Source organism: Solea solea, chromosome 10, assembly GCF_958295425.1.
Source record: "Solea solea chromosome 10, fSolSol10.1, whole genome shotgun sequence".
In the NCBI taxonomy this organism is placed as follows: domain Eukaryota; kingdom Metazoa; phylum Chordata; class Actinopteri; order Pleuronectiformes; family Soleidae; genus Solea; species Solea solea.
In genome coordinates, this window is record NC_081143.1 from 27,876,686 (window position 1) to 27,894,161 (window position 17,476).

At 35.4% G+C, this 17,476-nt stretch overlaps 1 protein-coding gene and 4 non-coding genes across 6 annotated transcripts; 4 read left to right on the forward strand and 1 right to left on the reverse strand.

Moving 5' to 3' along the window:
* Window positions 1-16: 16 nt before the first annotated feature.
* Window positions 17-17,049, reverse strand: LOC131467115 (adipose secreted signaling protein). Of its 2 annotated transcripts, none has more exons than XM_058640845.1 (6): window positions 16,872-17,049; window positions 15,890-15,966; window positions 15,147-15,283; window positions 14,889-15,042; window positions 14,496-14,618; window positions 17-1,035 (listed from the first exon to the last, which is right to left on the reverse strand). In XM_058640845.1, the coding sequence occupies exons 2-6, from the start codon at window positions 15,906-15,908 to the stop codon at window positions 950-952; spliced, it is 519 nt and encodes a 172-aa protein (XP_058496828.1). In that variant the 5' UTR covers window positions 15,909-15,966; window positions 16,872-17,049; the 3' UTR covers window positions 17-949. The 2 variants fall into 2 exon arrangements, with proteins under 2 accessions (XP_058496828.1, XP_058496827.1); XM_058640844.1 differs by having other exon boundaries at window positions 16,799-17,049.
* trnas-gcu (transfer RNA serine (anticodon GCU)) lies at window positions 7,146-7,227 on the forward strand. Its single transcript has one exon. It is a non-coding gene; the product is annotated as a tRNA-Ser (tRNA).
* trnas-gcu (transfer RNA serine (anticodon GCU)) lies at window positions 11,019-11,100 on the forward strand. The gene has a single exon. It is a non-coding gene; the product is annotated as a tRNA-Ser (tRNA).
* On the forward strand, window positions 12,554-12,635 carry trnas-gcu (transfer RNA serine (anticodon GCU)). Its single transcript has one exon. It is a non-coding gene; the product is annotated as a tRNA-Ser (tRNA).
* trnas-gcu (transfer RNA serine (anticodon GCU)) lies at window positions 13,254-13,337 on the forward strand. The gene has a single exon. It is a non-coding gene; the product is annotated as a tRNA-Ser (tRNA).
* Window positions 17,050-17,476: the final 427 nt, after the last annotated feature.

Consider the following 17,476-nt stretch of genomic DNA (forward strand, 5'->3'; position numbering starts at 1 on the left):
AACATGGAGACATTTGTTGATTATTGATACATTTTTAATCCCGAAGTGTGGGTGTGTGAGTGTGTGTACCTGGTATTCCTTATATTGTGGGGACCTTAATCTGTACTTTTTGCACGGGTGTGTTTATACAGTTGGTGAAAATGAAAAAATAAATAATTAAATTCATCACATTGTCTATAGGTTGTGCTGAAAAAAATTATATATAATACTGTCTATATTGCACATTCTAATAGCCTCTGTATATACGTTTTAACATAGTAATAGTAAGAGTTAAGGTTAAGGGTCAGGGTTAGGATTAGGCCAGTAGAAATTATGGTTAAGGTTAGTGTAAGGGTCCAGGAAACCAGTGTAAGTCAATGCAATGTCCTCTGAAGTCATGGAAACCTGTGTGTGTGTGCGTGTGTGCATGCTCGTTCTCCAAAAACAGAGGCTGTAAACCTTTTAGGGCTAAACAAATCTTTGTTTTCATATGGAAATATAATCCAAATTTTTTTGAACGCAAACGCAAAAGGCCGAAAAATTCAATGTTTCTATTTTGACTGTTTAACGCAGTGGTTCTCAAACGTTTTTATACCTTAGAAAACATTGATCTCTCTCTCAGTAACATCAACATTACTGGAATTATCGCCAACATTATTGGAATTATAAGTACATTATGGAATTATGAGTAGATTTTGGAATTATAAGTAGATTTTGGAATTATAAATAGATTTTGGAATTATAAGTAGAATTTGGAATTATAAGTAGATTTTACAACTATAATCACTATATATGTAAAAAAACAAACACATTCAGCCCTACTGTAAACTGTAAACAGCTGGTGATATTTACGCTTTTTAACTGAGAACTCTTTGACATTTTGTTTTAACCCTGAAAATATTTACTCGCAATCATAAATGTGTAGAGCCAGAGTGATAGAAGTTCCTGCTGTGTTGAAGAAGTAGTATTGTCATTTCCTCTTTCGATCACTGCTGTGCTTCCTCGCACCCAGACATCGAACCCCCTCCAGCAACATGGGAGTCCCGTGATGAGGGTCTGGATACAGAAGAAGAAGAAAAACTCAAAAAATAAAGAGGAACACACTGAGGTTGATTTGTGTTCAGGCCTGGATGTAAATGTAGTTTGAGATGTTTATCCAACACTTTTATAATGAAAACATGAGTATTTATGTCTTTTAAAGGTCTAAACATGACTTTTCTGTTACATCAAAGGCCTCTTATTCGTTTAAAAGAAAAACCCTTACGATTTTATCACTAGAGTTTTGTTACCATGAGATAACTTATTCATTTATGTCGTTATCACAATAAAACGAGCCTTGTTATTTATTAATTTGTTCTGTTTTATGAGAAAGAAAGCCTTGGTGTCTCCTGGTGACATGTAAATTAGTGCCTGCTGCTGCAAGGCATACGAGTGAGAACCTGGAGCAAGCATCTATTGTTATTTTTCCGCGTTTATTCCGTTTCTTATTCCTCTTCTTTTTTTTTGGACGACATACTAAACTATGTCATTTCGGTGACTTTTTGAACGACATACTAAACTATGTCATTTCGGTGACTTTTTGGACGACATACTAACCTATGACTTTTTTGTCACATTTTGGACGACATACTAAACTATGTCATTTCGGTGACTTTTTGGACGACATACTAACCTATGACTTTTTTGTCAAATTTTGAACGACATACTAACCTATGACTTTTTTGTCTCATTTTGGACGACATACTAACCTATGACTTTTTTGTCACATTTTGGACGACATACTAACCTATGACTTTTTTGTCAAATTTTGGACGACATACTAACCTATGACTTTTTTGTCACATTTTGGACGACATACTAACCTATGACTTTTTTGTCAAATTTTGAACGACATACTAACCTATGACTTTTTTGTCAAATTTTGAACGACATACTAAACTATGTCATTTCGGTGACTTTTTGAACGACATACTAAACTATGTCATTTCGGTGACTTTTTGAACGACATACTAAACTATGTCATTTCGGTGACATTTTGGACGACATACTAACCTATGACTTTTTGGTCTCATTTTGGACGACATACTAACCTATGACTTTTTTGTCACATTTTGAACGACATACTAACCTATGACTTTTTTGTCAAATTTTGGACCACATACTAACCTATGACTTTTTTGTCACATTTTGGACGACATACTATAGTATAACTTTTTTGTCACATTTTGGACGACATACTATACTATTCCCGATCAAACCGCACGTTTTTATATAACAAGTGTGGGGGGTTTCTCAAAGCTGTGCTAGTAGTCGGCCAAAGTTTAGTAGTTTAGTATGTCGTTCAAAATTTTACAAAAAAGTCATAGGTTAGTATGTCGTCCAAAAAGTCACCGAAATGACATAGTTTAGTATGTCGTTCAAAAAGTCACCGAAATGACATAGTTTAGTATGTCGTCCAAAAAGTCACCGAAATGACATAGTTTAGTATGTCGTTCAAAAAGTCACCGAAATGACATAGTTAAGTATGTCGTCCAAAAAGTCACCGAAATGACATAGTTTAGTATGTCGTTCAAAAAGTCACCGAAATGACATAGTTTAGTATGTCGTTCAAAATTTGACAAAAAAGTCATAGGTTAGTATGTCGTCCAAAATGTGACAAAAAAGTCATAGGTTAGTATGACGTCCAAAATGAGACAAAAAAGTCATAGGTAAGTATGTCGTCCAAAATGTGACAAAAAAGTCATAGGTTAGTATGTCGTCCAAAATGAGACAAAAAAGTCATAGGTTAGTATGTCGTCCAAAAAGTCACCGAAATGACATAGTTTAGTATGTCGTTCAAAAAGTCACCGAAATGACATAGTTTAGTATGTCGTCCAAAATGTGACAAAAAAGTCATAGGTTAGTATGTCGTCCAAAAAGTCACCGAAATGACATAGTTTAGTATGTCGTTCAAAAAGTCACCGGAATGACATAGTTTAGTATGTCGTCCAAAAAGTCACCGAAATGACATAGTTTAGTATGTCGTTCAAAAAGTCACCGAAATGACATAGTTTAGTATGTCGTTCAAAATTTGACAAAAAAGTCATAGGTTAGTATGTCGTTCAAAATTTGACAAAAAAGTCATAGGTTAGTATGTCGTCCAAAATGTGACAGAAAAGTCATAGGTTAGTATGTCGTCCAAAATTTGACAAAAAATCATAGGTTAGTTTGTCGTTCAAAATGTGACAAAAAAGTCATAGGTTAGTATGTCGTCCAAAATGAGACAAAAAAGTCATAGGTTAGTATGTCGTTCAAAATTTGACAAAAAAGTCATAGGTTAGTATGTCGTCCAAAAAGTCACCGAAATGACATAGTTTAGTATGTCGTTCAAAAAGTCACCGAAATGACATAGTTTAGTATGTCGTCCAAAATGTGACAAAAAAGTCATAGGTTAGTATGTCGTCCAAAAAGTCACCGAAATGACATAGTTTAGTATGTCGTTCAAAAAGTCACCGAAATGACATAGTTTAGTATGTCGTTCAAAATCTGACAAAAAAGTCATAGGTTAGTATGTTGTCCAAAATGTGACAAAAAAGTCATAGTTTAGTATGTCGTTCAAAATTTGACAAAAAAGTCATAGGTTAGTATGTCGTCCAAAATGAGACAAAAAAGTCATAGGTTAGTACGTCGTTCAAAATGTGACAAAAAAGTCATAGGTTAGTATGTTGTTCAAAATTTGACAAAAAAGTCATAGTATAGTATGTCGTCCAAAACTTGACAAAAAGTCATAGTATAGTATGTCGTTCAAAATTTGACAAAAAAGTCATAGGTTAGTATGTCGTCCAAAATGAGACAAAAAAGTCATAGGTTAGTATGTCGTCCAAAATGAGACAAAAAAGTCATAGTTTAGTATGTCGTTCAAAATGAGACAAAAAAGTCATAGGTTAGTATGTCGTCCAAAATGTGACAAAAAAGTCATAGGTTAGTATGACGTCCAAAATGAGACAAAAAAGTCATAGGTAAGTATGTCGTCCAAAATGTGACAAAAAAGTCATAGGTCAGTATGTCGTTCAAAATGTGACAAAAAAGTCATAGGTTAGTATGTCGTCCAAAATTTGACAAAAAAGTCATAGGTTAGTATGTCGTTCAAAATGAGACCAAAAAGTCATAGGTTAGTATGTCGTCCAAAATGTGACAAAAAAGTCATAGGTTAGTATGTCGTCCAAAATTTGACAAAAAAGTCATAGGTTAGTATGTCGTCCAAAATTTGACAAAAAAGTCATAGGTTAGTATGTCGTTCAAAATGAGACCAAAAAGTCATAGGTTAGTATGTCGTCCAAAATGTGACAAAAAAGTCATAGGTTAGTATGTCGTTCAAAATTTGACAAAAAAGTCATAGGTTAGTATGTCGTCCAAAAAGTCACCGAAATGACATAGTTTAGTATGTCATTCAAAAAGTCACCGAAATGACATAGTTTAGTATGTCGTTCAAAATTTGACAAAAAAGTCATAGGTTAGTATGTCGTTCAAAATTTGACAAAAAAGTCATAGGTTAGTATGTCGTCCAAAATGTGACAAAAAAGTCATAGGTTAGTATGTCGTTCAAAATGTGACAAAAAAGTCATAGGTTAGTATGTCGTCCAAAATTTGACAAAAAAATTATAGGTTAGTATGTCGTTCAAAATGAGACCAAAAAGTCATAGGTTAGTATGTCGTCCAAAATGTGACAAAAAAGTCATAGGTTAGTATGTCGTTCAAAATTTGACAAAAAAGTCATAGGTTAGTATGTCGTTCAAAATCTGACAAAAAAGTCATAGGTTAGTATGTTGTCCAAAATGTGACAAAAAAGTCATAGTTTAGTATGTCGTTCAAAATTTGACAAAAAAGTCATAGGTTAGTATGTCGTCCAAAATGAGACAAAAAAGTCATAGGTTAGTACGTCGTTCAAAATGTGACAAAAAAGTCATAGGTTAGTATGTTGTTCAAAATTTGACAAAAAAGTCATAGTATAGTATGTCGTCCAAAACTTGACAAAAAGTCATAGTATAGTATGTCGTTCAAAATTTGACAAAAAAGTCATAGGTTAGTATGTCATCCAAAATGTGACAAAAAAGTCATAGGTTAGTATGTCGTCCGAAATGTGAGAAAAAAGTCATAGGTTAGTATGTCGTCCAAAATGTGAGAAAAAAGTCATAGTATAGTATGTCGTCCAAAATGGGACAAAAAAGTCATAGTATAGTATGTCGTCCAAAACTTGACAAAAAGTCATAGTATAGTATGTCGTTCAAAATTTGACAAAAAAGTCATAGGTTAGTATGTCGTCCAAAATGTGAGAAAAAAGTCATAGGTTAGTATGTCGTCCAAAATGTGACAAAAAAGTCATAGGTTAGTATGTTGTTCAAAATTTGACAAAAAAGTCATAGTATAGTATGTCGTCCAAAACCTATGACAAAAAAGTCATAGGTTAGTATGTCGTCCAAAATGTGACAAAAAGTCATAGTATAGTATGTCGTTCAAAATGTGACAAAAAAGTCATAGGTTAGTATGTCGTCCAAAAAGTCACTGAAATGACATAGTTTAGTATGTCGTTCAAAATGTGACAAAAAAGTCATAGGTTAGTATGTCGTCCAAAATGAGACCAAAAAGTCATAGGTTAGTATGTCGTCCAAAATGTGACAAAAAAGTCATAGGTTAGTATGTTGTTCAAAATTTGACAAAAAAGTCATAGTATAGTATGTCGTCCAAAATGAGACAAAAAAGTCATAGGTTAGTATGTCGTCCAAAATGTGACAAAAAAGTCATAGGTTAGTATGTCGTCCAAAATTTGACAAAAAAGTCATAGGTTAGTATGTCGTTCAAAATGTGACAAAAAAGTCATAGTTTAGTATGTCGTTCAAAATTTGACAAAAAAGTCATAGGTTAGTATGTTGTCCAAAATGAGACAAAAAAGTCATAGGTTAGTACGTCGTTCAAAATGTGACAAAAAAGTCATAGGTTAGTATGTTGTTCAAAATTTGACAAAAAAGTCATAGTATAGTATGTCGTCCAAAACTTGACAAAAAGTCATAGTATAGTATGTCGTTCAAAATTTGACAAAAAAGTCATAGGTTAGTATGTCGTCCAAAATGTGACAAAAAAGTCATAGGTTAGTATGTCGTCCAAAATTTGACAAAAAAGTCCTAGGTTAGTATGTCGTTCAAAATGTGACAAAAAAGTCATAGGTTAGTATGTCGTCCAAAATTTGACAAAAAAGTCATAGGTTAGTATGTCGTCCAAAATTTGACAAAAAAGTCATAGGTTAGTATGTCGTCCAAAATTTGACAAAAAAGTCATAGGTTAGTATGTCGTTCAAAATGAGACCAAAAAGTCATAGGTTAGTATGTCGTCCAAAATGTGACAAAAAAGTCATAGGTTAGTATGTTGTTCAAAATTTGACAAAAAAGTCATAGTATAGTATGTCGTCCAAAACTTGACAAAAAGTCATAGTATAGTATGTCGTTCAAAATGTGACAATAAAGTCATAGGTTAGTATGTCGTACAAAATGTGACAAAAAAGTCATAGGTTAGTATGTCGTCCAAAATGTGACAAAAAAGTCATAGGTTAGTATGTCGTCCAAAATTTGACAAAAAAGTCATAGGTTAGTATGTCGTCCAAAATTTGACAAAAAAGTCATAGGTTAGTATGTCGTTCAAAATGAGACCAAAAAGTCATAGGTTAGTATGTCGTCCAAAATGTGACAAAAAAGTCATAGGTTAGTATGTTGTTCAAAATTTGACAAAAAAGTCATAGTATAGTATGTCGTCCAAAACTTGACAAAAAGTCATAGTATAGTATGTCGTTCAAAATGTGACAATAAAGTCATAGGTTAGTATGTCGTCCAAGATGTGACATAAAAGTCATAGGTTAGTATGTCGTCCAAAATGAGACAAAAAAGTCATAGGTTAGTATGTCGTCCAAAATGAGACAAAAAAGTCATAGGTTAGTATGTCGTCCAAATTTGACAAAAAAGTCATAGTTTAGTATGTCGTTCGAAATGAGACAAAAAAGTCATAGGTTAGTATGTCGTCCAAAATAACACCAAAAAGTCATAGGTTAGTCGTAGTTAGAAAAAATATTGTTTTTTTCCATGATTTTACTTTGAAAAACTCTTTTGCGTAATATTACTTTGTAAAACAGGGAACATAAGGACGAGGTGGCCGAGTGGTTAAGGCGATGGATTGCTAATCCATTGTGCTCTGCACGCGTGGGTTCGAATCCCATCCTCGTTGACAGTCTCTGTATTACAGCATGCGAACAATTAACTACACACTTGTTGTAAAACTTGTCTTGTGTCAATAGGTTTATTTGAGAAAACAAAGATGACAGACTTCAAAATGTCATAGTTTAGTATGTGGTCCAAAATGTCATAGTTTAGTATGTGGTCCAAAAAAGTCACCGAAATGACATAGTTTAGTATGTCGTTCAAAATGTGACAAAAAAGTCATAGGTTAGTATGTTGTCCAAAAAGTCACCGAAATGACATAGTTTAGTATGTCGTTCAAAAAGTCACCGAAATGACATAGTTTAGTATGTCGTTCAAAATTTGACAAAAAAGTCATAGTTTAGTATGTCGTTCAAAATTTGACAAAAAAGTCATAGGTTTGTATGTCGTCCAAAATGTGACAAAAATGTCATAGGTTAGTATGTCGTCCGAAATGTGAGAAAAAAGTCATAGGTTAGTATGTCGTCCAAAATGTGAGAAAAAAGTCATAGTATAGTATGTCGTCCAAAATGTGACAAAAAAGTCATAGGTTAGTATGTTGTTCAAAATTTGACAAAAAAGTCATAGTATAGTATGTCGTCCAAAACTTGACAAAAAGTCATAGTATAGTATGTCGTTCAAAATTTGACAAAAAAGTCATAGGTTAGTATGTCGTCCAAAATGAGACAAAAAAGTCATAGGTTAGTATGTCGTTCAAAATTTGACAAAAAAGTCATAGTTTAGTATGTCGTTCAAAATGAGACAAAAAAGTCATAGGTTAGTATGTCGTCCAAAATGTGACAAAAAAGTCATAGGTTAGTATGACGTCCAAAATGAGACAAAAAAGTCATAGGTAAGTATGTCGTCCAAAATGTGACAAAAAAGTCATAGGTTAGTATGTTATTAGTGCCTGCAGCTGCAAGGCATTCTAGTGAGAACCCTAGGGTTCTCACTAGAATGCCTTGCGCTGCAAGGCATCTCTTGTAATCGTGCGCGTTTATTCTGCTTTTTATTCTCGCGCCCTCCCGTTATTTCGGCACGCTACTCCTCCTGCATCTTTGAGAAACCCCCAACACAAGTTATATCAAAATGTGCGCCTTGACCGGGAATGGTGTGCTATGACTTTTCTAAGATTTTCATATAACCATTGGGATAATATTTACAAAAAACTGAACAAAAATTAACATTGAAGTGGATGGGAGACCGAAAAAAACCAAGCCCGCTTTGGAGCATCACAGTGTCGTCATACTTTAACGTAGAAACGTGGTTGGAAGTTTAAACGGGTCACAAGACTTGGGACTTTTCTGACCTAAGTCGACATTTTGATACATGTTACGGTTTTTGAACTATCGCAGTTTAAGTTTTGTACTTTTTTTCAAAGCTTTCTGATTTTATAATGGGTGTGTGTGTGGTCGTTAGGTGTGAGCTAGAGTGACACACTCTAGCAAGATCCAGCAAAATAATCAGAAAAACTTCTAAACAAACTCTTCTCCTGCCCACAATTTCCAACCTACAGAGACAATTTTTACATCAAAATGTTGCCATGGTTGTCGTCTAACCCTGTGTGTGTTTGTCATGTTCATATGACTTGTAGTTTTTCTTAAAATCACCTCAAAGCACAGAGAACTCTGGTCACAGTCTCAATTCACTCCCATGTTAAAATGTCTGCTTTGGAGTTGTGGAAAATCAAGATGAGGGTGATTTTAAAACTGTGATTTCTCTGTCAATTCACGCCCGTTTGTCACAAATTTTGAGATGGGAGCTGCTGAAAGCCTCCTGGCGCTCACAAACCAAAAATTTTATCTCTATCATCAACCGTTCTTGAGATATGACAACTTTAAAACATGCTGTTTTCTCTGTGAGAATGGGAAACAGAGGGGATTGTGAATCTCTCTCCCTCTCTCCTGTCACTCCAGCAGTTTGCCCCGCCCCCTCCTCTGCCGGCCCTGATTACACACACCTGCTGACAATTAAGCCATGTGGACTATAAAAACTCCCTGTTCCCCTGTTTCAGTGCCAGTGTGTTTTCGTCCATGCCTGATCACCATAGCGCCTCGTCACAGCCCCAGAATCCTCAAGTTTTTGATCCTCTTGGTGAGCGATGCTTTATTTTGTAAGTTTTCTTATCATAGCCTGTTAGCTGATACCTTAGTTAAGATTTATAGCTTTTGTTTTCCTCCTTGGGAGAGATTTTTTGTTTGTTAATTTTCACAGCCTTTTAGGAACTCCAATCACTAGGCTTGTGACTTACCTTTTATTAGTTAGATCCAATCATTTAGATTGCGTTTTGTTTTTTATCTCATTCTTAGTTGGTTAAGGATCGCCAATCATTAGGATTGTGCTTTTGAGTTAGCTTTTGTTTTGAAGTGTTTAGAGCCGTGTTTTCCTCCGTTTGGAGAGTTTTCTGTTTAAGTTTTACATGATAACCTTAGTCCGAGTATGTTTCCTCTTCGGAGTGATTTTTTTGTTCCGCGTTTATAGTTCCACAACGTTTCTCTTGTAGAGCGGTGCGCTCGCAATTTGTTATAGGTTTTCATAGCCACGCTTTTGTTTTTCCTCAGTAAAGAGGACCTGCCTTGAGAATTGTTTACGAGTGCCAATAAAGACAATTAAAAGGCCTCTGCGTCTGAGTCCTCTCTGATCCGTCTTGTTATCTCCTCTAAAACTTGGTGTTTTTAAAGGGTGAGTCCACCAAAATACCACTCTGTCTAAATGCTTTTAAAGGTTCAATCCACATTTTTAGATTTTATAACGCAGGTGTTCGGAAGGGGGAGGGGGCATCAGGGAGTGGGAGGGGTTTATGAGTTATTCTCTTTCAAAGGGTGATTCCACCAAAATACCACTCAATCCTTTACCAGCACAAGTCCTGCACGCGAAGACACATGCCGCAAGAACTGCAGGCACACTCGAAATTTCGGCACGGAATTGCGGAAATCTAGTTCAAAATTTGACAAAAAAAGGCATAGTATAGTATGTCGTCCAAAACTTGACAAAAAGTCATAGTATAATATGTCATTCAAAATGTGACAAAAAAGTCATAGGTTAGTATGTCGTCCAAAATGTGACAAAAAAGTCATAGGTTAGTATGTCGTCCAAAATTTGACAAAAAAGTCCTAGGTTAGTATGTCGTTCAAAATGTGACAAAAAAGTCATAGGTTAGTATGTCGTCCAAAATTTGACAAAAAAGTCATAGGTTAGTATGTCGTTCAAAATGAGACCAAAAAGTCATAGGTTAGTATGTCGTCCAAAATGTGACAAAAAAGTCATAGGTTAGTATGTCGTCCAAAATTTGACAAAAAAGTCATAGGTTAGTATGTCGTCCAAAATTTGACAAAAAAGTCATAGGTTAGTATGTCGTTCAAAATGAGACCAAAAAGTCATAGGTTAGTATGTCGTCCAAAATGTGACAAAAAAGTCATAGGTTAGTATGTTGTCCAAAACTTGACAAAAAGTCATAGTATAGTATGTCGTTCAAAATGTGACAATAAAGTCATAGGTTAGTATGTCGTCCAAAATGTGACAAAAAAGTCATAGGTTAGTATGTCGTCCAAAATGTGACAAAAAAGTCATAGGTTAGTATGTCGTCCAAAATGAGACAAAAAAGTCATAGGTTAGTATGTCGTTCAAAATTTGACAAAAAAGTCATAGTTTAGTATGTCGTTCGAAATGAGACAAAAAAGTCATAGGTTAGTATGTCGTCCAAAATGACACCAAAAAGTCATAGGTTAGTCGTAGTTAGAAAAAATATTGTTTTTTTCCATGATTTTACTTTGAAAAACTCTTTTGCGTAATATTACTTTGTAAAACAGGGAACATAAGGACGAGGTGGCCGAGTGGTTAAGGCGATGGATTGCTAATCCATTGTGCTCTGCACGCGTGGGTTCGAATCCCATCCTCGTCGACAGTCTCTGTATTACAGCATGCGAACAATTAACTACACACTTGTTGTAAAACTTGTCTTGTGTCAATAGGTTTATTTGAGAAAACAAAGATGACAGACTTCAAAATGTCATAGTTTAGTATGTGGTCCAAAATGTCATAGTTTAGTATGTGGTCCAAAAAAGTCACCGAAATGACATAGTTTAGTATGTCGTTCAAAATGTGACAAAAAAGTCATAGGTTAGTATGTCGTCCAAAAAGTCACCGAAATGACATAGTTTAGTATGTCGTTCAAAAAGTCACCGAAATGACATAGTTTAGTATGTCGTTCAAAATTTGACAAAAAAGTCATAGGTTTGTATGTCATCCAAAATGTGACAAAAAAGTCATAGGTTAGTATGTCGTCCGAAATGTGAGAAAAAAGTCATAGGTTAGTATGTCGTCCAAAATGTGAGAAAAAAGTCATAGTATAGTATGTCGTCCAAAATGGGACAAAAAAGTCATAGTATAGTATGTCGTCCAAAATGTGACAAAAAGTCATAGTATAGTATGTCGTTCAAAATGTGACAAAAAAGTCATAGGTTAGTATGTCGTCCAAAAAGTCACTGAAATGACATAGTTTAGTATGTCGTTCAAAAAGTCACCGAAATGACATAGTTTAGTATGTCGTTCAAAATTTGACAAAAAAGTCATAGGTTAGTATGTCGTCCAAAATGAGACAACAAAAGTCATAGGTTAGTATGTCGTCCAAAATGAGACAAAAAAGTCATAGGTTAGTATGTCGTCCAAAATTTGACAAAAAAATCATAGGTTAGTATGTCGTCCAAAAAGTCACCGAAATGACATAGTTTAGTATGTCGTTCAAAAAGTCACCGAAATGACATAGTTTAGTATGTCGTTCAAAATTTGACAAAAAAGTCATAGGTTTGTATGTCGTCCAAAATGTGACAAAAAAGTCATAGGTTAGTATGTCGTCCGAAATGTGACAAAAAAGTCATAGGTCAGTATGTCGTCCAAAATGTGAGAAAAAAGTCATAGTATAGTATGTCGTCCAAAATGGGACAAAAAAGTCATAGTATAGTATGTCGTCCAAAATGTGACAAAAAGTCATAGTATAGTATGTCGTTCAAAATGTGACAAAAAAGTCATAGGTTAGTATGTCGTCCAAAAAGTCACTGAAATGACATAGTTTAGTATGTCGTTCAAAAAGTCACCGAAATGACATAGTTTAGTATGTCGTTCAAAATTTGACAAAAAAGTCATAGGTTAGTATGTCGTCCAAAATGAGACAACAAAAGTCATAGGTTAGTATGTCGTCCAAAATGAGACAAAAAAGTCATAGGTTAGTATGTCGTCCAAAATGACACCAAAAAGTCATAGGTTAGTCGTAGTTAGAAAAAATATTGTTTTTTTCCATGATTTTACTTTGAAAAACTCTTTTGCGTAATATTACTTTGTAAAACAGGGAACATAAGGACGAGGTGGCCGAGTGGTTAAGGCGATGGATTGCTAATCCATTGTGCTCTGCACGCGTGGGTTCGAATCCCATCCTCGTCGACAGTCTCTGTATTACAGCATGCGAACAATTAACTACACACTTGTTGTAAAACTTGTCTTGTGTCAATAGGTTTATTTGAGAAAACAAAGATGACAGACTTCAAAATGTCATAGTTTAGTATGTGGTCCAAAAAAGTCACCGAAATGACATAGTTTAGTATGTCGTTCAAAATGTGACAAAAAAGTCATAGGTTAGTATGTCGTCCAAAAAGTCACCGAAATGACATAGTTTAGTATGTCGTTCAAAAAGTCACCGAAATGACATATGTCGTTCAAAATTTGACAAAAAAGTCATAGGTTAGTATGTCGTCCAAAATGTGACAAAAAGTCATAGTATAGTATGTCGTTCAAAATGTGACAAAAAAGTCATAGGTTAGTATGTCGTCCAAAAAGTCACTGAAATGACATAGTTTAGTATGTCGTTCAAAATGTGACAAAAAAGTCATAGGTTAGTATGTCGTCCAAAATGAGACCAAAAAGTCATAGGTTAGTATGTCGTCCAAAATTTGACAAAAAGTCATAGGTTAGTCGTAGTTAGAAAAAATATTGTTTTTTTCCATGATTTTACTTTGAAAAACTCTTTTGCGTAATATTACTTTGTAAAACAAGGAACATAAGGACGAGGTGGCCGAGTGGTTAAGGCGATGGATTGCTAATCCATTGTGCTCTGCACGCGTGGGTTCGAATCCCACACACTTGTTGTAAAACTTGTCTTGTGTCAATAGGTTTATTTGAGAAAACAAAGATGACAGACTTCAAAATGTCATAGTTTAGTATGTCGTTCAAAATGTGACAAAAAAGTCATAGGTTAGTATGTCGTTCAAAATGTGACAAAAAAGTCATAGGTTAGTATGTCGTCCAAAATGAGACAAAAAAATCATAGGTTAGTATGTCGTCCAAAATGTGACAAAAAAGTCATAGGTTAGTATGTCATCAAAAATGGGACAAAAAAGTCATAGTTTAGTATGTCGTCCAAAATGTGACAAAAAAGTCATAGTTTAGTATGTCATCAAAAATGGGACAAAAAAGTCATAGGTTAGTATGTCATCCAAAATTTGACAAAAAAGTCATACTTTAGTATGTCATCCAAAATGTGACAAAAAAGTCATACTTTAGTATGTCATCCAAAATTTGACAAAAAAGTCATAGTTTAGTATGTCGTCCAAAATTTTACAAAAAGTCATAGTATAGTATGTCGTCCAAAATTTGACAAAAGTCATACTTTAGTATGTCGTCCAAAATGAGACAAAAAAGTCATAGGTTAGTATGTCGTCCAAAATGTGACAAAAAAGTCAGAGTTTAGTATGTTGTCCAAAATTTGACAAAAGTCATAGTATAGTATGTCGTCCAAATTTAACAAAAATGTCATAGTTTAGTATGTCGCTCAAAAGTTGACAAAAAAGTCATAGTATAGTATGTCGTCCAAAATTTGACAAAAGTCATACTTTAGTATGTCATCCAAAAAGACACCAAAATGTAATAGTTTAGTATGTCGTCCAAAATTTGACCAAAAAGTCATACTTTAGTATGTCGTCCAAAACGTGACAAAAAAGTCATACTTTAGTATGTCGTCCAAAATGTGACAAATAAGTCATACTTTAGTATGTCATCCAAAATTTGACAAAAAAGTCATAGTTTAGTATGTCGTCCAAAATTTGACAAAAAAGTCATAGTATAGTATCTCATTTAAACAAACATCTATTGTAATCCTACAAGTTTATTTTTCTTGATGATATTCCTCTTCCGCCCAAAAGTTGTAGAATTGTCTAGTTAGTGCCTGCTGCTGCAAGGCATACTAGTGAGAACCTAGAGTTCTCACTAGAATGTGAGTGAGAATTCGCGAGTGTGTACTGTACTTACCAATGATTTTGGCCTGGAGTCTGATCTTCAGACTTCTCTCTTTTTTCCCTTTGGTTACCAGCGTCACCTCCTCCTGCAGCATCCCCTCATGGTGAGTCCTGTACTCACACATTACCTTCACTCCTGCCGTCGAAAAAAAACACAGTTAATGCATTAATTATCGTTATCATGAAAGAAACCTTGTTTTTTCCAGATAATGCATTCATTTATATCATTACCATGGGAAAAAAAAACCTTGATATCTTGTGATAACGCATTAATTTATCGATTATAAAAATAATCTTTCACACTCCAGGAAGGATGAAGATCTTCTTAGTCTTCATAGAAAGCTTCTGCTTTCAAAATGTGAAATGTAAGCTTTGGCTTGGTTTGTTTAAAGATACGTGTTCTTACCTTCCAGTGAGGAGATGATACGCTGGACCCTGAGGTTGGGTGACTTTCGGGTTGGGGAACAGGAGGGGAGACAGGTAAGCTCTTTGCCTAGCGTTGGTGCATCTGGGACACTGAAGATAATCTCATAACAGTTGTGGCTCTTCAGGAAACCCACCTGAGACAGATACATAGATGTTTGGGTGAGTTTGAACGTGGGATCAGGTTTGAAAGCAACCATGGACGAGTATGAATGAGCTCTCTGACACACACACACCACACCTTGACCAAGAAGCTTCCATCCTTCTCCAGAACAGCAATGAGAGTCGATTGGTTTGCAGGATCGTCTTTCCGTTTTGGAGACCCCGGTAGCTCGTGGTCATCAGGGAAATGCACCCCGCCCGCTTTGGATGTAGAGCCTGGTGTTGACACCAAATACAATCACAGTCATGGAGACATCAGGTTTTATTTCAGTCCTGTAAACTGTAAAACTGAAGACGTGAACAAGGAACCAATGCAAACATCTGGATAGCCAGCCCATAATAACCTACTGATGTCACATTTGTTAATAGTCCACAACAAGAAATCACAACTTAAAGGGATTGTTTGGCTTTTGTTGACCCAGGCCCTGGATCGAGAACCAATCTGTAATAAGGACGTGCAATGACAAGTGTCTGCAAGTGAGGAAACTTTTTTCTGACTGGAAAATGAAGTTTGGGCCACTTTGTAAAATCCCCACACTGAATCTCATAGAGAAAACCAGCAATTCTATTACACAGAGACACAGGAGTTGCTGATCCACTGCTGCCTCCATTAGTGAGTTCAAATGTGTTGTTTTGTGAGTAAAATAATACAAACAAAGGATTTAAAACACCAAAGTCACACAAACGTATGAGAACGAGGCAGCTGCTGTGTCTCAGTGAGCTAAAAAACGCTGTTTTTCTCTATGGACTTTGGTGTTGGGAGAGCGAGTGGATTACAAACTTGACAAAATACATGCCAACAACAAGCAGTGTAAAACACACCTTTTCTTCCTGTTGCCATGGTGATATGGTTAGGGATTGGGAGGTGTCAGACAATATACCAAGGTGTCATCATTGACCTGAATGTGGAGAGAGAGAAAGTGCAAAGGAGTTTGGAGTTTGACTGAAAACACAACGACGCGTCCACGAAAACGTTTCAGAAGTTCTACTGCTCACAAAAACCAGGTTGTTCAGCAGTTTGCCCGCCCCTGCTCTGCTGCTGTATACACACAAACGCTCCCTCAGGAACGTAAGCAGAAATTTCCCAAAAACAATCGTTTTCTTAGGGTTTTCATAAACGCAGAATCGATTCAGGAAATGACTTAGTACACACATATAAAACCAAAACGACTCTAAACGCCAGGCCTGTATTTAGTACCACAATATTGAAGTCACAATACAATATTATCACGATAATTTAAGTCACAATAAGATATTGCACAATACTCAATATTTGCTAAATCATATTTGTGATATGTCACTAGTTTGTGTGTTTGTGTCGCGTATAAAACCACATCACAGCAGTTTCTCGCAGCCATGCTATGGCGACCCCGCCCACGGTGAGGAGGAGTCATGGAAAACAACATGTCTGACACCAAACCAAGTCGAGTAAAGCCAAGTCGTGCTAGAACTGTATGATGGAAAAGCGCCAATAGTTCCTGTTCTCAGAGACCAAACAGAGGAAGAAAAATAACAACAACCAAAAATCACCACAACTGAAAATGACATACATTTTTATGTCATTTGTAGTTAGATTTCATCAAATGGAGATAAAAAAAAAAAAAACACATTATACAGCAAACAAACAAACTGACATCATGACATATCTTTCCTGATGAGCCACAGAAAAACCTACATATACATATGTAGGTTTTTCTGTAGTGATATATTTTAACCTACAGCACGGTGTACCTAATAAAGTGGCCGGTGCTCCTCTCTCATCATGTCCGGAGAGAAAAACGACTCAAAGAAAATGGACGCGCACCTGTCAATAACAGACCACGCCCATCGATCCGCGACCGGAAATCAATGACGAAGCAGATTTAAAAACTGCAGCTGTAACGATGACGATGGTGATGGTGTTAGTGATGATGAAGGCGCTGTTGTTTCTCCGCGGTGCGTATAGCTGTCGTGCTACATGTAGGGCGTGTGAACAGTGCCTGCCAACGTGTGTGTACGTACCACGAACTGAGCCGGTGTCCAATGAGGGAAGAGAAAAAGTGTGACACACGTGACGTCACGTTCCTCAGTTTAACCTCAGGAAAAAGCAATTTTAGTAAAAAAAAGAAAAAAAGAAAAGACTCAGTCTTAATCAACACATACATTTGGACAATTATACCAGTTTTATACACAGTAAACACATATCCTCAAAATATATATTTTTATACATATATAATTAATATATTTAATTCTTGACGAAACATTAATTCTGTTTAATTGGTATTGATATCTAGTATTCCACTTTCATTTGTAGTTTATAGAATTCCATATTATGTGAATGTATTTTTTGCAAATTTAAAATTAATAAATAGTAATTTATTAGTAATAGTAATAGTAATTTGACTCAGGATACGATATCAAGTCAGGATA